At 33.0% G+C, this 23,483-nt stretch overlaps 1 protein-coding gene across 2 annotated transcripts in view; it reads right to left on the minus strand.

The window, feature by feature from the left end:
- The window catches only part of LOC111043398, a 169,936-nt gene that overhangs the window by 61,899 nt on the left and 84,554 nt on the right, over nt 1-23,483 (minus strand). For both annotated transcript variants that reach the window (XM_039442385.1, XM_039442386.1), the window contains exon 3: nt 3,245-4,047. In XM_039442385.1, the coding sequence (XP_039298319.1) occupies nt 3,245-4,047 (803 nt within the window). The remainder of the gene's footprint in view (nt 1-3,244; nt 4,048-23,483) is intronic.

Below are 23,483 nucleotides of genomic sequence, written 5' to 3' on the forward strand. Positions count from 1 at the left end.
CATTGTTAATAATTTTTAATAGCTGGAATGTATCTTTATTAATACTTGTTACTTATTTACTGAGGTCTTTTCATAGGTGGAAATTTTTTGGCTAATGACGAATGATTTTGAAAATGTTTGTATATCACCATGCTAACGTTCTTTAAACGCTTTTCCGTAACTAACGTTTGTAAACTTGTTAAAATTCACTTGCTATCACAAGTTAACAAGGGTGCTTTCGTAAAATGCTAGTAATCAGCTGGATTAGTAATTTTTCTTATAATCATGGTTGATACAACAAGACTTGTTTCTTTGAGAAATGGGCCCTAACTCACTCTCCGAAGCTTTTTTCCAAACTAGAATCACTAAGCTCAAACTTAAGTATCTCTGAAAATGATATCTCTGTTTCAAAGATTAATTTAGGCCTATAACTTCCATATTCAAAACCCTTACTGGAAGTTCCTGATCTATGACTCATCCTTTGTCCAATGTAACATCTATCTGCAGCCACCTCGAACGGCTGCTTCAATGGAGCTCCAACTTGTAAAGAATTTTTAGTTTCATGAAGTTATTTTCAATATGTATTGGAAGCCTTTACAACAGCTTACTTATGTTCGATTAAACTTTATGTAATGTCAGATGTTATTAAAGAAAGACACTTACAACAGAACTATAAATTCTGAGCATTGACTTATTGTACAAAATTAATTGATACATAATTATAGATACATTTGATACATCTAATCTGATACATATTATAGAATTCTCCAATAATTGATGTTGAAACCTACACCAAAGGTTAAATTCCTATGAGTTATTCTCTGTATGCTATTAGTAGTTTTGAAGTGTGTTTATGATTTAAAAATTGAATTTTTAAATGTGAATGAATAAGGATCAGTAATTGCCATCAAACAAAATCAATTGCAATAGGCTTCGTCCAAAATATCACAGGAAAATCATTTGTACTATATTATGATTCATTAAATCCAATGATTCTAATTCCACAGATGGAAATAACATCCCGGGCTGACAAATAATTTTTGCATAGCAGCACTCATCGAATTTCCATCTAGCTGTTTACCCTGTTGTCAAATTTGCAGTAGTAGAAGTCTTCGGGGTGATTTACAGCATTTAATTGGGAGTTTCGTTTAACCTTCCGGTAGTCGCGCCCTTCACAATCACACGAGCAGTCGCGTGTTGTATTTTTTACAACATCCAATTTTCCAAGTGTTATGTACTCTGTTTACTGTCAAAACAAATTAATCAATTGTATAATTACTTTCTCCATCTCCTTGGATTATTTTACACCTATGAACATTTGGATGATTACCATTTCATAGCCTAATAAGGTACATCAAGCAAAGCCATCAATTCTGTGTTATTGGTTCGTTTACAGTCCCCGTATACAGTTTTACCCTATCTTATGCATTGTCACGACCAAATGGCACCTTAAGACTGAACCATTGCTCGTTGATACTGCAACTCAGTGGAGTGATGAGGGGAAAGTTTTGGAATGCATAGGTGACTCATTCACTGACACCACTCCATTCAATAGTTTTGTGCAGCAAAAAAACTGACACTGTTATACTTTTTACTTTCCTTGCCCTATTACCATAGGTAAGGAAAGTATTGCTTTCCAAAAAAAATTAAGGTACCCTAATTTCAAGTTTTCTATACGTTGTATACACTGTTGTACTTTTTACAACAGCGCGACTGCCGGAAGGTTAGTAATAATGATTCTAATTCTATTGATACTAATTTTTCTTATAATCATGGTTGATACAACAAGACTTGTTTCTTTGAGAAATGGGCCCTAACTCACTCTCCGAAGCTTTTTTCCAAACTAGAATCTACAAGCTCAAACTTAAGTATCTCTGAAAATGATATCTCTGTCTCAAAGATTAATTTAGGCCTATAACTTCCATATTCAAAACCCTTACTGGAAGTTCCTGATCTATGACTCATCCTTTGTCCAATGTAACATCTATCTGCAGCCACCTCGAACGGCTGCTTCAATGGAGCTCCAACTTGTAAAGAATTTTTAGTTTCATGAAGTTATTTTCAATATGTATTGGAAGCCTTTACAACAGCTTACTTATGTTCGATTAAACTTTATGTAATGTCAGATGTTATTAAAGAAAGACACTTACAACAGAACTATAAATTCTGAGCATTGACTTATTGTACAAAATTAATTGATACATAATTATAGATACATTTGATACATCTAATCTGATACATATTATAGAATTCTCCAATAATTGATGTTGAAACCTACACCAAAGGTTAAATTCCTATGAGTTATTCTCTGTATGCTATTAGTAGTTTTGAAGTGTGTTTATGATTTAAAAATTGAATTTTTAAATGTGAATGAATAAGGATCAGTAATTGCCATCAAACAAAATCAATTGCAATAGGCTTCGTCCAAAATATCACAGGAAAATCATTTGTACTATATTATGATTCATTAAATCCAATGATTCTAATTCCACAGATGGAAATAACATCCCGGGCTGACAAATAATTTTTGCATAGCAGCACTCATCGAATTTCCATCTAGCTGTTTACCCTGTTGTCAAATTTGCAGTAGTAGAAGTCTTCGGGGTGATTTACAGCATTTAATTGGGAGTTTCGTTTAACCTTCCGGTAGTCGCGCCCTTCACAATCACACGAGCAGTCGCGTGTTGTATTTTTTACAACATCCAATTTTCCAAGTGTTATGTACTCTGTTTACTGTCAAAACAAATTAATCAATTGTATAATTACTTTCTCCATCTCCTTGGATTATTTTACACCTATGAACATTTGGATGATTACCATTTCATAGCCTAATAAGGTACATCAAGCAAAGCCATCAATTCTGTGTTATTGGTTCGTTTACAGTCCCCGTATACAGTTTTACCCTATCTTATGCACTGTCGCGACCAAATGGCACCTAAAGACTGAACCATTGCTCGGTTGATACTGCAACTCAGTGGAGTGATGGGGGAAAGTTTTGGAATGCATAGGTGACTCATTCACTGACACCACTCCATTCAATAGTTTTGTGCAGCAAAAAAACTGACACTGTTATACTTTTTACTTTCCTTGCCCTATTACCATAGGTAAGGAAAGTATTGCTTTCCAAAAAATATTAAGGTACCCTAATTTCAAGTTTTCTATACGTTGTATACACTGTTGTACTTTTTACAACAGCGCGACTGCCGGAAGGTTAGTAATAATGATTCTAATTCTATTGATACTAATTTTTAATTATATTATTCACCTGGATGAAAAGGTGCAGTAGGAGGCACCCAGTGACCAGGATGGGGTGGAACAAGAGGTCTGCTAGGCCTGAAGGGTCCTGTTGGGAAATCCGAGTTTGGAGGAAACCTGACAAACCTTCGCTGTGCCTGACTGTAGAAACTACGAGGCTGTTGAACCGGGAGAGACTCCCCGGGTGGAAACCTCACATACGACCTACGACTCCTCCGCAAGTGCGGTCCTTCCAGGATCGTCGAATTGTCGGATTTCACCCGTGACTCCTTCCACTTGGTCTTCGACACATCACTTGATTTATGATGAGACGTGGTTTTGCTTCTTGAGGCAGGTGTCACACTTTTCCTTTGAGTCCTCACAAGGTTTGATGTAGAACCGCTGAAATTGTCAGTCTCTGGATCTGGTTGGTCCTTAGTCATCAAAATCGTCCCTCTCCCGATGTCATCTGAAGTATCCTCGACTTGCGTTCCATTCTCCAGCATGTCAACATGCACTGTATCGTGAACGTTGTCATCAAACTTGCTCGGCTTGTACATAATTGCCGACTCGTCAAGTTTTGCTGGTTTTGAAGTGAAGTTCTTGTAAGGAAACGTTTCCATGTCAGAGTCAGTTATCCGTTTTATCCTGTTCAACTGATCAGTTAACCGCTGCTGTTGATGGAGATTGTGATGATTATGGTGGTGATGATGATGATGGTGTGGATGATGATGGCCATTGTGTTGATGATGGTGGTCGGTTCCAACCACTCCTGTGCAGTATTTGCCTATTATAGTCATCAGTATTGTTATGGTAAAGCACAGTCTTGTACACCTGCAACAAACAAACGAAAAACATAAATTAGCATACGGTTGACGAGTTGTGAATATATTCCAAACTGAAAAATGAGACTTAAATAAATGTTTCAGGAAATTCTCAAATTATAGAGAGCTCTCAAGTTATTATTCACTTGGAACTGTAAGCATTCTATTCTATTCAACTTTGATACAGCTGTGATTTTAGAATATCAAGTTTGTTTTTTGGTCCTGCAAAACTATTTCTTTAATATGTGAACATTTCCTATTATAGTGATAATAATGTGAAATATTTTTTCTATTAATGGTTTTGAAACATCTAGTTTGTAAAAGTAATTGAGTACTGAACATTTTGCGAAGAGGACAATTACAAGACTTAACCTATTTCGGACTATGTGTAACCTTATCTAAATTTGGGAGAGGAATAGCAGAAGGTTACCTTATTCTTTCTCTCTATCATTTTGATGATGTACTTATTGTATGAACCAATATGAATAAAGTATTTCTTCATTTATTTACAAAGACAACTCTCCACATGTATTCTAAGCCCAGGTGATGATAAGGGAATAAATGATGATAAACAAATTTATATTGGTGATGATTTCATGAATGGATCAATAGAGAGATGATGGATAGCTGAAATGAGACTTGTGAATGAGTTGCTGATACAAAGTTGAATATGGGAAGCATTGATATTATTTATAATAAAATGGCAGCTGACAGTTAGAGTGGATCTCACTATAGTAAACGACATTGAAATTGATAGATTTCCTCTATAGTTTTTGAGAAGATCATTGATCATTATTTTGCGATCAGTTATCAAACTATTGATAGAAAGAACACATAATACAAAACAGTGGGTAATTGATAGTATAATAAGCCATAAGTGTTCAATTATGAGGAAAAAATCCATGAAATCCATGATGTTACACTTTATTAATAGGTACATTTTTTCTGACGATGAGGCTCACTTTTGAACCAAGATATTGTGCTTGAGAGATTAATACGGAGGGACTATTATGATATGATTATTGGAAGGATCATGAGATAATGAAATTTTCCTTACAATATTATAGATACTCATCCTCCCATAATTATCCCCCTTCTACCTATGACCAAGTATATAGAACTTGTTGTCAAATTGTGACATAATTTATACGAATATTAACAGTGTACGGATATGCAGTTTTATACGGATGTATATGAATATTTTTATCTCATCGACGATAAAAATGTATTTTTCATTGTTCTAGTAAGGAATAGTATAGTTTGTTATACAGTTAATCAACTGATAATGATAAAAAGTAACATCATAGTACCCTCTTTTTGAAAAGTTTTTAATTTAAAATAACATATTAAAAATACAAATCAGAACGTTTATTTGAAATTTATTTTTAAAACCTGAAGATGATGTGAAACATCGAAACTAGACGTTTTAACTTGTGTTTTCAATCTGTTTTTTTATTAAAAACTTTCTAATAAAGGGGTACTATTATGTTATTTATAAATAAAAAATGAATAGCCCTGAATACATACATTTTAATGAAAAAGCAACTTCAATTAAATGAAGTGAAAAATTTGTAATGTGAAGCATCTTCTCAATTTAGCCAATATCCAAACTCCAAGAACTTACTTCATCTTAGATTGTTTCCTTCTGACATACAAATAATTTCCTACTCTTTTTCAGTTCAAGTGTACTGATTTTTAATAACTCTTCACTGCTCAAGCTAGACACATCTGAGAACGTTTTCTTTCTCTCTGTTTTGTTGTCATTGAAAGAGAACCGCTTTCCTTCTTACAATTGCAACCAAGCCATTCAGTTTTACTCCTTCAATCTGACTCTGATCTTACTCCACGCTAAATCGTATCACAATTGACTACACTTTCTCGGAGCAGAGATCAACAATGGAACAGTTCTGAGCGAGATCTATCTGAGAAGAATAGTGCTCGCGTGGGAAATACGACGGCTCAAGTACTAAGATGCACAAGTTCATGAACTGGATATCTCTTAAATTGAGGTTTTTCATCCATGGGTCCCTCTCATTCATACATATAAAACAGTAGTATAATATTATAATCTAAACTTCATTGATGTGTTTAAACATATTATATGTTTGTGAAAACAACGTTTATCATAATCACCAAGTTCCATTCTATTTTCATCTAGTTCATACTTTGTGGAATTCATTGGATAGTCTTCTATATTGTAATCCGCTATGAACTATAATCCAAGCCAGCATGTATCGTAGTCTAAAATTATACATGAATGAAGAATTCTAATCTTATTCAAGCTTCTGACATACATTACTAATACCAGGAAATATTATTTGAATTTCCAGATTGGTTTTTGATGAAAAAAGTACAAATGCAGATTGTTTGTTTTTTCCAGGGGTGCCTACGTGTTGGGGGGGGGGGTGGTGTTGGACGCAGACTGTATAATTGAAATCTGATGAGAAGGTGGAGTAATGGGGAGGTGATGTGCGTCCATAGTGGGGGGGGGGTTTATCGGAATGAGTAATGCTACATTTTTGCTGTTGAAGATAATAGTATTTAGAAGCATAAGGAATACTTAATACTATTGATAACTCTTCTAATAACTGAGAAAATTACAGCTATTTTTGATTGTGTAATAAGCCATAAGTGTTCAATTATGAGGAAAAAATCCATGAAATCCATGATGTTACACTTTATTAATAGGTACATTTTTTCTGACGATGAGGCTCACTTTTGAAAAAAGATATTGTGCTTGGGAGATTAATACGGAGGGACTATATGATATGATTATTGGAAGGATCATGAGATAATGAAATTTTCCTTGCAATATTATAGATACTCATCCTCCCATAATTATCCCCCCTTCTACCTATGACCAAGTATATAGAACTTGTTGTCAAATAGTGGCATAATTTATACGAATATTAACAGTATACTGATATGCAGTTTTATACGGATGTATATGAATATTTTTATCTCGTCGACGATAAAAATGTAGTTTTCATTGTTGTAGTAAGGAAAAGTAGAGTTTGTTATACAGTTAATCAACTGATAATGATAAAAAAGTAACATCATAGTACCCTCTTTTTGAAAAGTTTTTAATTTAAAATAACATATTAAAAATACAGATCAGAACGTTTATTTGAAATTTATTTTTAAAACCTGAAGATGATGTGAAACATCGAAACTAGACGTTTTAACTTGTGTTTTCAATCTGTTGTTTTATATTAAAAACTTTCTAATAAAGGGGTACTATTATGTTATTTATAAATAAAAAATGAATAGCCCTGAATACATACATTTTAATGAAAAAGCAACTTCAATTAAATGAAGCGAAAAATTTGTAATGTGAAGCATCTTCTCAATTTAGCCAATATCCAAACTCCAAGAACTTACTTCATCTTAGATTGTTTCCTTTCTGACATACAAATAATTTCCTACTCTTTTTCAGTTCAAGTGTACTGATTTTTAATAACTCTTCACTGCTCAAGCTAGACACATCTGAGAACGTTTTCTTTCTCTCTGTTTTGTTGTCATTGAAAGAGAACCGCTTTCCTTCTTACAATTGCAACCAAGCCATTCAGTTTTACTCCTTCAATCTGACTCTGATCTTACTCCACGCTAAATCGTATCACAATTGACTACACTTTCTCGGAGCAGAGATCAACAATGGAACAGTTCTGAGCGAGATCTATCTGAGAAGAATAGTGCTCGCGTGGGAAATACGACGGCTCAAGTACTAAGATGCACAAGTTCATGAACTGGATATCTCTTAAATTGAGGTTTTTCATCCATGGGTCCCTCTCATTCATACATATAAAACAGTAGTATAATATTATAATCTAAACTTCATTGATGTGTTTAAACATATTATATGTTTGTGAAAACAACGTTTATCATAATCACCAAGTTCCATTTTATTTTCATCTAGTTCATACTTTGTGGAATTCATGGATAGTCTTCTATATTGTAATCCGCTATGAACTATAATCCAAGCCAGCATGTATCGTAGTCTAAATTATACATGAATGAAGAATTCTAATCTTATTCAAGCTTCTGACATACATTACTAATACCAGGAATATTATTTGAATTTCCAGATATTGGTTTTTGATGAAAAAAGTACAAATGCAGATTGTTTGTTTTTCCAGGGGTGCCTACGTGTTGGGGGGGGGGTGGTGTTGGACGCAGACTGTATAATTGAAATACTGATGAGAAGGTGGAGTAATGGGGAGGTGATGTGCGTCCATAGTGGGGGGGGGTTATCGGAATGAGTAATGCTACATTTTTGCTGTTGAAGATAATAGTATTTAGAAGCATAAGGAATACTTAATACTATTGATAACTCTTCTAATAACTAAGAAAATTACAGCTATTTTTGATTGTGTAATTTTCAATTGTTCAATTTGAAATATCTCATCATACCGTTCTTGTATGTAGAATGATGGATTGGATTGTTGACAAGAAGATGGAAGAGGATTTCAGTGATATTTGTTTTCGAAATTTGAACTGATTCGTCAGGAAAAGATACGGGAATCAATATAACGACAATAACTATTATTTTCATAAAGAGCTCGCAGTATATTTATTGGCTTCAGTACATCTACTAACATCAAATCAACAATTAAACTAGGCGTAGTAGTATTTGACTTCTTGAATAAGTTGCTCAATAGTGCAATCATTCTCTGATAAGTCAAGCTCTAGTTATTTAATACTTTAATACAGTTGCAGACTTCTACGTAGAAGACGTTTCTCCTATCAGTTATCACAAAATCTTCACCGTTTCTTCTATACAATAGAGGGAGAAATTTTAATTGGGGATTGATATTTCGTAAGGTATATTGGAGATACTAGCTTAAAAACAAAGGTTTTCGATTATACAGGGTTATCATAAAAGAATGGTGCGGTTTCGAACATGGTTTAAAGAAAAAACCAAATTACTTACAGTTAATGTTGTTTATTCATCTAATTTGTCGTCTCAAACAGTTTTCTATACATAATTAATAAATTTCAATATATGCGCCCTTGGTCGCTCGATAAAAATGTCCAAACGATTTTTTGCTGTCGCGATTTTTTGTGAATAACAATCTTTTTAATGTAACCCCACAAGAAAAAATCGACCTGAACCACTTGAAAAACAGGATTAATGAAGAAATGACAACCATAACCGAAGAAATGTTTGTGAATGTTTGGAGAGAAATTGATTATCGTTTGGACATATTTGTCGAGCGATTAAGGGCGCGCACATATTGAAATTCATTAATCATGTAAAAAACTGTTTGAGACGACAAATTAGATGAATAAACAACATTAACTGTAAGTAATTTGGTTTTTCTTTAAACCATGTTCGATACCGCACCATTCTTTTATGATGACTCTGTATATTGTAGATTTACACTGGTCTAATGATCGTAGAATAATATTCATTGAAGAGATTGGCCTATTCGACAAATGCAGCCTACAAATTATCCAAGAGTTATCAAAATCTGAACTCACTAGACTCCTATAACTTCTTTATTGGAATCTCCACTCACATTTTCAATGATATTATTCTAAGTATTCTTTAAATATCTGGGTTTTTCAACTACCATTGGAGACCGGTTTATTGAAGATCGTTTATTGGGTGAATTCAACGAAATTCTCAACAATGGATTTCTCTTTTCATTTGATATCTGCAACGAATGAACACATTCCTAGTGTTCCTTCAGTTACAATCAAGATTATTGCCAAAAATAGTTTTTGAGTACTGCCTTCCTCAGAGAAAAAGAATCCAGTCCCAACACGGTATATTTAAAAATAGAATACTCATTTAGCACACAAACATGAGAATATGAGAAACAAAATTTTAGTTAAGATATGTTGATCCTTTTCTAATCATGTATTTGATGGGTGTATTGTTAAATGTGAATAAATAAATAAATGTCTCTTTCGATAATAATAATAATAAGTGACCTGGCTGGCTCAGGTCTGGTGTCAGAGTTTTCAGGTCGCAACTGATCAATTTCAGGGCCTCTGATATGACCTAACGACTGCTTTTTAGGCAGCCGGGACCGACGGTCTTATCTCTTTCGATAATTGAGAGTTTCTAATGGATCAATAGAGAATATATCCTCTTCTAATTGATTTTAAGAGAAGCAATATTGCATCTTTCACTTTCGTCTTATATAAATCCTATAAATATCTTCCAATCTAGTGTGTTGAACAGATCTTTGACAATAAAGCATAATAATTATAAAAGAATAAAATATCCTCCCACATACTGTAGACGTCATGTTCATACATTATTTCACAAAATCTTCCACAAGATGGGAATAAATCTATTCTAGGATACGGCCCTGTATAGACACATTCTACATGATTGTTTCCTAGTGGGAGTAATTATATGTATCATACAGAATACGAGTGCTCAACTATGCACTCATGATTAAATCGTTTGTTAAAATACTTCAATTTGTAATCTGGATGTATTTGTATTCGACAAACTCAGGTTATTGTAGAAGTAAATTTCAGCCATTGAAGAAGATAAACAGATGGAAATTACTGAGATATTGCAATTATTCAAATGCTAATTAATTAATTATTATTTTTAAACGAAAATCCAAATTAAATGCTATAATTCACCCCGAAGACCTCTGCTACTGCAAATATTGACAACAGGGTAAACAGTTAGATGGAAATTCGATAAGCACTACTATTCAAAAAATTTTCAGCCCGGGAAGACAAATAATTTTTGAATAGTAGCGCTCATCGAATTTCCATCTAGCTGTTTACCCTGTTGTCAAAATTTGCAGTAGAAGTCTTCGGGGTGAATTACAGCATTTAATTTGGATTTTCGTTTGATAATAGTAATAAGAAGGGAGTTGTTGAGGCAGTGGTACCGAAGTCTCTCCACGTCTATTATACAGTGATAAGCAGCAATTGAGAGCCCTATAATTTGTGCCAACATGTGAGTAACTGAGTTGGTAATTTGCTTTTTCTTCAACTGATTCAAGTGTTGAAGGATACAATAGTGGTCATTAGATCTACAAAAGAGATCCTTCTCCAGACAAAGACAACATCAGAACAAGATTGAGTTGCACCAGTAAGAAAAAGAATCCATGGTAAAATTAAGTTTAACTGTCAGCATTTCTTATAAATAACATCAATATCCCCCATCCGACTAATGCTGTCAATTGGAGTGAAGCTCACTGTGCTTTGTTCTGGAAACCTTGATTTTTTTTTCTGTTACAATTTTCATGTAACACTCTGTCCCCTGACATGGTTCCATAAAAAAGATGAACGGGAATAATTAATCATGAGTATATTCATCATTCTTGAATAGGTTTTGGATTTGTATTGAATTTTATGATTTGAGGTTAACTTACATACTTATGATTAATTTCTTTCTTCAATGCTCGTGGAATAATCTACAAGCGCTCATTCTCTATGAAGTCTAAAATATTTATTTTTTAACCTACACGAAGCTTGTATCAATTTATAATGCGTGATCGTGAAATCGAAAGTGAAATTTCGATCAAATTAGCATTGAAATTTTGAAGTAATCCAAACAAAGATATCGTACCTAGAAACGTAATTAGAACAGAAACTTTATGAACCTCTGAAATTGCGTTGACTTCAAAAAATTGTTCCAGTAGTTCTTCATAAATATTCTAATCTTCCGAGTGAATATTGAATTCGGGAAGTTTTCCCAAATTCAGGGAACGAACTTCCGTCGAATCCTTGTGGATTCTTGAAGTTCTTCATTCCTTCCCTTTTCTTGTCTTTTTCTCCTTGTCATCATTGTTAAGTATTCGTTTATTCACTTAAATAAGACAAAATACAGCATTAACTTGATGCTATTAGGCCAGATCAAGTACTCACTATTTATTCTTAATTCCATGGTAACTTTCCAATTAAACATACGATTTCTCAATACATTACATGGATTACTCCAGATTTCAATGCGAATTTAATCGAAATGTCACTTTAATAATATTCTAGTGTTTATTATGAATAAATATCACTATATCTCACTAAAATCGTATTTGAAGTAAAGAGATCAGATTGAATATGAACGAATGCAGATAAAATTTATATTTCTGAGACTGAATCTATTCACTACTCAAAAGCCATTTAATGATATTTTTACTTCATGAAAGCGTATGATACTGAAACCATCCAACTGTGAAGCGCAAATTTTTCCCTTTCTTCCAAATGTATTGAAGACTCTAAATAATAGAAGCAGAACTTTTCTATATTTAAACTCATGACCCAGTAAATGCTGCCATCTATTGGTAGAGTTTAGAATCACATAGATCACAATACAGACTGTCGTCCAATCAGGAGAGAGTAGGATTTGATCATTCTACCCAACATGTGCTGTCGTCTAGTGGCAAAGTTTCGAATTAGATTACAAACTGTTGCTGGATCAGTGAGGAGGCGAAGTTGAAGATTAATTTTCAATTCTCATCCAAACTAAAGCAGAATCAGTGTTATAAAGTCCAAACATTTAAAATGTGGAGACTAAACATTTCTTGAAAGTGCAGATTTTCAATCAGTACTTGATTCAATATCTCATTCACAACGGTGTCGAGTTTGATATTCTTTTCCTATGTTAATGCTCTCAGATTGATACATATTTTCCCCACCTTTTGTGTATAGTGAAGTCCACGTTATAATGGCATTGCTTGTTAAGCAATGGTATTGCTATCCTTGTCTATCATTCAACAGAGCGGATAGCGCTATCTCTTTCTAGATTTGCTCTGTTGCCAGATCGTCTTTTAACAATTTAGAATCAATAGTTAATTAACAAAATATTTCAACTTATTTATGAAATTATTGAAAAATATAGTTTCTCACTTAATAAAACATAATTGATTATTTTAAACGATAATGAACATTTAATAAACCTGTATCAGCTACCGTCTATAGAAGGCATCGACAAGACGGAGCATTGGCAAAGTTGTTCTCATATCTTTCTCCACTGCCATTATAACGTGGACCTCACTATAGTTAATATTGTGGTAATTATTCATATCAAGCTTCAAATTAATCTGATAAACTGAAACTTCTACCAAGATTAATTCTACTAGTATGACTTATTCATTATTTATAATTATTCTGCTGCTTTTGTATTTAGTTTTAGTTTATCAGAGATTGACTATGGTGTAACAACACTAACTAATCTTTTTACTTTTAATAAAATCTATGGTTTTGACAATCTCTTAGTCTTTTCATTCAATATGATATACATATTTATTCGTAGAAATTATCTTAAAGACCGAAACTGGTCTTTCTACTTTTAATAAAATCTATGGTTTTGACAATTTCTTAGTCTTTTCATTCAATATGATACATATTCGTATAAATTATCTTGTTTGTTTTCAAGCAATTAACTCACGATAGATAATCAAATTTGTTAAGATATTAAACGATAAGGTATTATTGTATAATGATTGCTTCAATTTGTAGTAACTGTCATATATGTGTAATATGGAAAGAATTTGAATAAAGTTTGAAAAGTTTGAAGTTTGAATAAAGTTTGATTGTTTTAGTCAACAAATTACAGAGTATCACTCTTCAATTCCAACTCAAATACTGCTGAATAAAAAAACTAATTCGAGTTTTTTCATTTGAAGTATATTGATGATAATAAGGATTGCTATGATAAAATTAATTTTGAACTGTCAGCAATTTTATAGATAGAACCAATATGGTTTACATTTAACAAATTCTGACCAATCAAAGTGGTTCACACTTTGTCGAGATAAAGGTGAAACAAATATTTTCTAATTAGTTAGAATCGCCTTCTACAGCGAACGGTAAGGAAGCTGCTCTGGGACTCTTGGAGTTTTCTTGAACTCGGCTAATCGAAAAAGTCATGCTTTGATATTTATGCACGCCGAGTGATCTGTTTAATTACAAACGGATACGACATAACACTCCCAACAGTATCGCTTCTATTGTCTCATTTTCCCCATTCAGGTCTTCTTTGATCATTGGTGGGAGAAAAAAAACGGAGAAAAGCAGAAAACTCTGCTGTGATTTCGCCATTCTCAACATCACTCTTTGAAAGCTGTCATTGCAAGACAACTAGATTAACTTCTTTGATTCAAACGTTTCTTTCCCATCAAAATTCCCAGTAGTATTTTATCTCTATTGATATCGTTGTTGAATTTCTCTGATGAATGACTGGGAGAAAATAATTGGAAATGAAACGTCATAAATAATTTTTGTTCATTCAACATCAATATTATATTATTTACCAGCAGTTAACACGTGCTCCAGTCTTCTGAAAGGTCTAATTGAAACAAAACATAGAAAAACTGTGAAAAACTGAAAACTTGACCTACTGAAATCATGAAGAATTAAGAATAGGCCTGTAACGATCCTCGGTAAATCAAGAATCTATATTATGGAAAATTTCAAGTTAATCAGTACGGTAGTTGAGACGTGAAGATGCGTCATTCGTGAATTTCCTATCCCGCACGTGTATAAGACAATTATTCTTTTCTTTATTATACTAGTAGTTCTGTGAACAGTAGATCTCGCGCAGTTATAAACCACAGTCTCCTCTAATACTATCCATCAGAGTGAATTCTGTTCTGTCATATCGTGTCGGCGAGATATCGGTGTATAAATGACTAATGGCTGTTTGGGTTGTTGTATCGACAATGCTAATAATTTGATGTAAACAGTTATGCTACTATAATCAAAAGCTTACCAAGTTGAAAGTAGAGAATATACAATGCTACTTCAAGTTGTCAATTGCCTGCCTCACTGCATGCAATTTATAGTCCATGCAACAGCTGTTTTTTCACTAAGTTACATTGAGATATTGAATTGCATTTGTCATTGCATGCAATTTATAATCCACTCGACAGCTGATTTATGATGAATAATTCTATTGATTTTTACTCCAATATTGGCGTATGAAGGAGGCTCCTTTTCCTTTTGTATTATCCTTGAAATGCAAAATTTCCAAAAACGTTGTATATTCGTCTACGCGCAATTTAAAAAGGAACATACCTATCGAATTTCACGAAAATCTATTACCGCGTAGCATAAAAACATAAAGAGAAATGCAAACCATTGACTTGAATCTTAGACCTCACTTCGCTCGGTCAACTAGCAGTTAACCCGTGCTCCAGAAAGGTCTAATTAAAAATGTGACAAACTCGACCTACTAAAATCATGAAGAATCCAAAATAGGCATATAAACATCCTCGGTAAATTAAGTATTAATATGCAAAATTTAAAGTTCATCAGTTCAGTGGTTCAGACGTGATGATGCGTCATTCGTGATTTTCTATCCCGTACATGTATAAGCCAATTCTTTTCTTTATTATATCATATTATTATAGATGAGAACCAAACATTATTTATGAGATTTCATTATTGCTTCTACATTTTGTAATATTAGCAGTGACGTAACGGTTTGAATCTGTGATATTAGTAAAAACTCATAGATTGAGAGAGTTGGTAATTGTACTCTGATGAGCTGTAGATAAATTGAGAGATAGAGGAGAAGATCTAACTTTGAAGTAGATTGGAGGTTGTAGTATGGAGATGCAAATGATGAATATAATCTGAATAGAACCTTCAAGTAGATGAACAGTGCCAATACATGGGCTATTGATATTCTATTCAGTTAATTATCTTCCTACAATCACTTATCTTCAATTTCACAATCACATTTGAGAATATTGGATGAAATATCAACAGAACACTCAAACAAAAATACAGCAATTAAGTTAGTTGCAATTCTATAAAAATTTCCACAATTATAGCCTATTATTTTGCAAGTCGTAACTTTATTGTCTACCGCAGGAGAATAGAAGGGGCTGAGTACCTTCTCACCCCGCACCAATAGACGTTGCCAATTCGTCAGGTGTATTATAAGAATATCATTTCTCATTTATAATCAGCTGTGGACAACGTTGATCAACGTTAATCAACGTATTTTGACAACGTTTCACGCCAATTTCCATTAGACTATCTTCGTGTGGTTGAATATAGTGTAAAATTTGATGTAACATAGCAATTTTTTGATGGATCAATAAAACCAAAACTGCAACAATAATAAATATGATTGGCTCCCAGGAAAAACGTTACAAGCGCCAAAATTTGAGTACTCGATTTTTTATGGAAAAACGTTCCTTGTGCTCTTGCCTATCATGTAGTGACATCTATTGATCAATCTTATATACATCAATTTTTCAATATACATTCTGTGGAGAAATATCCAAAAAAATCAACATGGAAACGTTTCTTTTAGTTCTTGTAAAATTTGAGAAATGGCGCTTGTAACGTTTTTCCTGGGAGCCATTCTATTAGTTATAAGGATGATTAAAATATAGCGAGATTTCAAATTTCAATCCATATTATTAGGTAGGATGGTTTTCTTCCGCTCAATAAGGGAATTCAAGAGTATTTTTTACATGAGCAGATAACATTCAAGTTTGAAAACTCTAAAAAATACATAATTTAATTATGAATTCAATCTATACAAATTTTAAAATCATCCGTGTTTCTTATAAAATAAATGAATCTACTCAATTCAGTGATCAACCATCCATCTATGAAATGCTTCATATGAAAGCATAAAAAGAGATTTTCCTTTAACTAGATCTTCCTTTATTATGATTTTAATTCTGTTGCTGTAAAATACGAATTATGTTATTAGAACATACTAGCAGAGAGTATCGATATCGTATTTATCGATATTACGATATAAAGATAATTATTATTCATCAGGTTTCTGAAAACCATTGATTGATTATGCTATGATACAAGTAAAGGGCAGACAATTTCATTTATATTATCATATATGAACTATATTACTGTATATTTCAATCCAATACGCCTTATTCAAGCATAATATATCCAATGAATCACCTCAGAGAATTGCACGAAGGGTGCAGCACCACGAATATAGAGAAGGACTAACAAAACAGCGACTCATAACAAATAGTAATATATAGGACAAAACAAAAATCACTGACTGTGAGACAATAATATTATGATTGAACTCATAGGAGATTATCATCCAATGAATGATAGAATTGCTTCAATGAATATTGGGATGAAGTGCATAATAGAATAGTAAAATAGTAAAGTACACGGAATCAACTAATTAATTAAGAGCAACACAAAAATAACTCGGTAACTGATAGAACACAAGAACAGTCGAGGAAAATAATTAACTGGTATTTGAGAAGGTAACTTTCAAAACGTGTTTTACCACAAAAAATCAAAAAGTGAGTATTTATATTACTATATTAGTAAAAATCAAGAGTAACTCAAGAGCAACTAATAGTAAACGTTAACAGTACGAATAGAAGATAACCAACTAATGTTTTGATCCAATGCAACAGATGATCGCAGAGCCGGTTTTGTAAGAAAGTTATTTCAGGAAGGAAACCGCTGTTATGGAAATAACATCTACCGCTCCTGTAACATTCTTATGATGAAAACGAAACTGGTTGTTGTTCTTCATTCAACGCAGCAACGTATTGTATGTGCTTATTTGATTCAAGTTACGAAAGGCAATAGATCTGGTTCTTCAGAACATAACTGTAACTCCACTTGTCACAACATAAGGTCCACTCCTTAGAACAACACTGTTTTAACACTGAAAACCTCCTAGTCTCCAATTTTTTTGGAGTTCTGTTACAATTCTACTGGACAATATATTCACGATACCATAGTACTATATCTTATCGTATGATAATATCATATCCAAGTACTTATCGTATGAATCAATCAATATAACATAATGTGATACCCTGATATAAAGTATATACATAACAGTATAGTATTACAGTATAATCACAGTATGGCTCTTCTCGCCTCAGTAAAGAAATTCATTCACCGCTCCCAATCAATGTGAAGTTTAGCTAAATCGAAAAAATATCTTGTTATGATTGTGATACCTCTGTATTTCCGCTTCAGAGCTGCATCTCATCTGTTTCATCTCCGAGAACAACTTGTGAGTCAAGTCTTACACTGAAATTAGCCATGATAAGACAGCTAATCTTATTTTCATGGTAATTGAAATATATTTTTTTCCATCAAGCCTTGCATTATTTGTGTCTTTCTGCCTGATGGAGTACTGATAGGCTAAATTATCACTCAATCTTTGTATTTTCCCTATTTTTACCCTTGACAATTGAATTAAAATATAGACCTTGTATATATTTGACCTTGAAATCCTAGTCTTCGTGAATTTTTGGGTTGAAAAACCTCTTAGTTTTGTACCCTTCTTTGGACTTAGGACCTAAAGTATTCTCAGATATTCAATAGGTTGCCGTTTTTGTGTTATGCCCCAATACTTTGATCCTGATGCTAGCCACGCCCCCTCAGCCTGTCATGAACGTGCATCACGTGGTTTTCGCGGGAACCGACTTTTGCCTCCGGCTATACCCCGCCAGGAGCATTTCAAATTTTGAGCATGGACATTTTCAATATTTTAATTTTTCGATAATTCTGAGCAAGCAAATCTACCTCTTGCAATAATTGCAAAGAACTGTAAAATATTTTCGTCTTTTTTGTCCTGTTACTGTCTTTGTCCTGATAGTTTAAGACCATGAAGAATTATTGCTAGTCGAATTGTGACTAGCCTTCAACATTTTTTGCGTATGGAATTGTTACAAATCAATGAATTTAGTTGAATTATAAACCATATAGAAAACATAATATTGTACCTAATGAGTAGGAATACTTGGTGGATGCATGTAACGCTAGCTACACACAATTCGATTTTTGTTCGTAGGATTTTCTGCCGTCCTTATAAATCCAATTAGATAAAACTGGTGATGTCAAACAGGACATGATGTTTGTCAAGTTCTGTAAATCTATTGATTAATACTATTAGATTGAATAGTATTCAAAAGAAGGGTAAAATATCAAACGTTCAAATATCGATGAGTGTGTAACAACTTTACAATAATCCATAGAAAAACGCTTTCAATATTTTTGAAGAGGAATAATCACATTTATTTCAAATCATATTGCAAGTGACTATTCTTGATTCATTATACAATTGTCAACGTTTTTACCATATTGGAATATTTTCAATCATATAATTATAATATATAATTATATCATAAAATTATATCATTAATTATATCATAATTAATCATATAATTATAAATTATAATCAGAGTGATTGTTCAGATGTTAAAATTGTTGCCACAGTTGTTTTCACATCAGAACCAACTTCAATAACCGTCGCCTGATGAATATAACCAGAGCTGTACTTTCTTCTGGACATATTGAATCAGGAAAACGGCTCTGCGACAATTGGACGAGAAAATGGAAGTGGATGGATTGAGAGATAATAAGAAAGTGTTGACGAGTTCATTCATAACACCTGAAGCTGGGTGTTCAGACCGAACCGGGCCAAGACTTTCACTATTTCACTGGCATTGCCAAGGACAATATTATTCGCCTTCACAAAACTGTTCGGTGTATGGGAGTATGAGGAATAGAGGCGTATGAAAAGGAGAGGAATATGAGGTTCAGACGGGTGTGAGGAGGAGGTGAGTATGAGGAATATGGGAGTATGAGAAGGAAAGGAATATGAGGTTTAGATGGGTATGAGGAGGAGAGTAGTATATTGCGGAGAAAGGTGGGGGTGTAGCGTAGGATATTAACCATATTCATTTTTAACTGTCAGCATCTCTTATGGATAACATCAACACTTTTCATTTATTTCATACTGACAAAATGAAGTAAGTCTCACTACAGCAAGCCAGCAGCGTAATATAGATACTGTCACTGTCTCTATTCGTTCTCTCTCTATATCTATATTACAGATTTCGAATCTTTCTGTTCAATCACTTACTGCTAAGATTTCCAGTTCTAAGAAATCCAGATTTCCAGAAAAGATTTCCAGCTCAACCGTAGGAAGTGGATACTTCCTCCTGTCCAAGTTTGGATCATGACCATCTTGAAATGTAAGATACAACTCGTTCGTTAGTTACTTGGTTACATATTCAAGTTATAAATTGACAAAATTGATGAGCTTTGGTGTGGAATAATACAATTTTGTCATTTTGAATTGATTGACTCTTCATTTCTTCCTTTATTTATTTTTCATCCTTTCTTCTTCAAACTCTTATTTTCGGATTTTGCCGTTCCTTTGTACTCCCATAAATCGTGGGCGTACAAGGAAAATAGCCTACACTAACCCCATTTTTTCCAAACATTGATATTTTATTAGTTTCTAATTTATTCTATAAACGATGAATGTTGATAATATTGATTATCAAACAAATAAAGAATATTTAATTTCTTGCAGTATGAAATTATTTTGTGAAAAATCACTAGAAGGAAATTATGATTGATGTTACAAGTGGTGATTGAGTGGAATATTTCTAATTAATTTGAGCCATCTAAATTCAAAATTTAAAGTTTCTATGTTTATTTTTGTTTAAAATTTCATAGAAATCGTACACGTAAAATTCTAACCCTATTTTGGACTGTTTCATCACCTATAAATTTGGAAGAAAAATAGCACAAGGGCTACCTTATTATTTTATCTACAAATGTTATAATTATATAACATCAGTTTTATTTGTATCGTAAATAAATGAATGAATGTTAGAGATAAGAATTGATTTCCTGAAAAATTTATTTTTATGGACTTACTGGATTTTACTTGTATGCTCACGATTAAGTACATTATTATTAAGTACATTTGATTATTGTGACACTGAACCATTTTATTTGGGTACTCTGTGATGAATTTCTTAATGATAATTCCTAATAATAAAGATTTGAATTTATGCATCCTATTTGGGTCAATACGAGCAAATTATAGGCATATTTTAGTCAATTATAGGCGTATTTTTCTCCAAAATTTTTAAACGAAATCTCTACAAAAAGATCTTTGATGATTTCAAAAGAAGTTTCAACATGATAAATCAGTTTTTAACAACGATTTTGAGAGCATACACTACATCCTATCATAGAATAACAAATGGTATATTCCCTACATGATCTTGCTATGCAGCAAGTTTAAATCAGTTCAAAAATTGAATCATTAGAGATGAAAGTCGATATTATTTTCTGAACAATAGCTTGCACAAGTGATTTTGTCTTCATCAGAAGCAAATATGCTTCAGCACTCCTCTTTATCTGCAATGAATTCAGGTGTGATTTATCAATACTTTTGCCCTATGCCTTTTTGCGGTGAATATAACTCCTCCTTCAATATAATTATATTTTTCATAATGAGACTCATACAGGCATCTCACTAGTGCGTACTCAATCATACACTGTATCAAGAATCTACCGAGATACTCTGAATTTTTGTGTGGGGACGTACTTAATAAATACAAGTGAATTATTTAAGGTTAAGAAATCAAACTAACTGAATCTCTCTCATTGATTGTCTTGTAGATGATTGAAATCTTAACTCCTATTGTCTGATGTTAAATCTTTTCTCATTGGTTATCTTGTGAATTGTGATTTCCTCTCCATTTAACTCTAATTGTATGTTGTCATGACAACCAAGTTAGTCCTCATTGGTTAGCTTGTGATAAGTTGAATAATTCTTCTATACTCATGTTCAATGATCTGTTTTTATGAAACCAAAATTCTTTCATACTCAAATTTGTGGCGAATCATATGCCACCGCCACCTGTGATGTTTTCAACTAGCATAGTTTGTTTATCACTTGTAACAGTTTTATTTCCATATTTATCCAGAGTTCGATTTTGTGATTCCAAACATTAAAATTATTTCATCATTCATTTAGTTCCATTTAATAAATTTCAACATAGGAAATCATCAAATTAAATTCCTATATTGGTGACCAGTATCAACAATGATCAGTTGTTATGAAACCAAAATCACTCCTCTTTCATTGGATGACTCATGATGGATTGAATTATTTTTCGCTCCCATTAGTTGTACACATGATAACGGAATTACTGCCATGTCTTCGGTTAGTTTCTGGTTGGTTGAATTCTGAATTCTCCATTACTCAATTGTTTTTGGCTGTTGTTATGACAACAAAATCGTCGCTCTCTTATTGATTAATTTGTGATTTGTGATTTGTCATATTCATGACTATTAAACTCATATAATACGAGTATATCTAATGACAGATCAAGCAATATGAGTCTTATTTTATTTTTGATTTGTAATTTATTTTTACTAATTATTGATTTGTTATTAGATAGTTCATGATTCAAATTCTCACTAGCCTATTCATCTCCAATTGCCTGTTGCCATGTTGACCAAATCGTTGCTATCTGATTTGTAAGCTTGTGATTGGATGAGTTCTCTCTCACTCAACTCCCATTGGCTGTTGTCAAGATCACAAAATTGCAAGTCTGTAGTTAGCTAGCTTGTGATTGGCAGAGTTCTCACTTATCTCTGATTGGCTATTTCCATGACAATTATCTCACTGCTCTTTCATTGATTTAAATTAGAGGGTAGCAATTTGAAAAATGTCTTCATACATACACTATGTCCATTCATTTGCTTTTGATTCCTAACTGAAGTACTCAAAATAGTAGCAGCGTGACTCGTAATTAAATGCGAATCAAAATAATTCATAGTTCCCTCCATATGCGTGAATAATTCAGAATTCAAGACAGACAGCTAAAATCACATTGCGGCGCATAAAGAATAGACAGTGTGTGTGATAAATCCCAAAACACAATAATACATATTTACACAATTATACATTATTGAATTAAATTCATCCATAAATTTATGAATAGTTTTGTTCGAAATAATATGTCATTGGATTGTCGAAATAATATGTTTGCCTGGATTGAAAAATGATCATAATGCCTTGTACTGAGTAAAATTTCATCAATACATGACATGACAAAGTAAAATTCCTGTTATGAAATAAGCACTCTGGGAAGGTGCAATATGGAGAAAAGATAGCATAGGAAGATAAAACTATGCCATATTTTATCTATGTTATTAACTATATTAATCACTTTTTCATAAATTGCCGCCAAATAAATCCCTACAACCCCCCCAACACACAATAGTGGCTGTTTCTGATACTTGATCTAGGAACCGCTGTTCTTACACTGATAAACACTAGTAGCCCCCAAGGCTGGAGAACTCGCTCATAAACTATTTCACTCATTTTGAAATCCGCAATTTTTAATTGAATGCGAATCGATCGAACTCTACATTTCACTCCAAATAATTGAATAAGACAAGCATAAAATTCAAGACAGACAGCTGAAATGTTTCAGCGTATAAAGAGCAGTGGAATAAATCCCAAAACACAAACTAGCAGTCAGCTGAATAATAAGTCATTACAATCCTTTTTCATTACAACCCAAACGTACAAACGAATAACGATCGAGGCTCCAGTAATGAGTAGGACCTCCAGTAACGAGGCTCTACTAATGAGTAGGAACTGACTTCATTCGTTCAATATACTAGTAGTTCTGTGAACAGTAGATCTCGCGTAGTTATAAACTATAGCCTTCTCTCATACTG

The sequence above is a fragment of the Nilaparvata lugens genome, chromosome X (genome assembly GCF_014356525.2).
Source record: "Nilaparvata lugens isolate BPH chromosome X, ASM1435652v1, whole genome shotgun sequence".
NCBI classification, from domain to species: domain Eukaryota; kingdom Metazoa; phylum Arthropoda; class Insecta; order Hemiptera; family Delphacidae; genus Nilaparvata; species Nilaparvata lugens.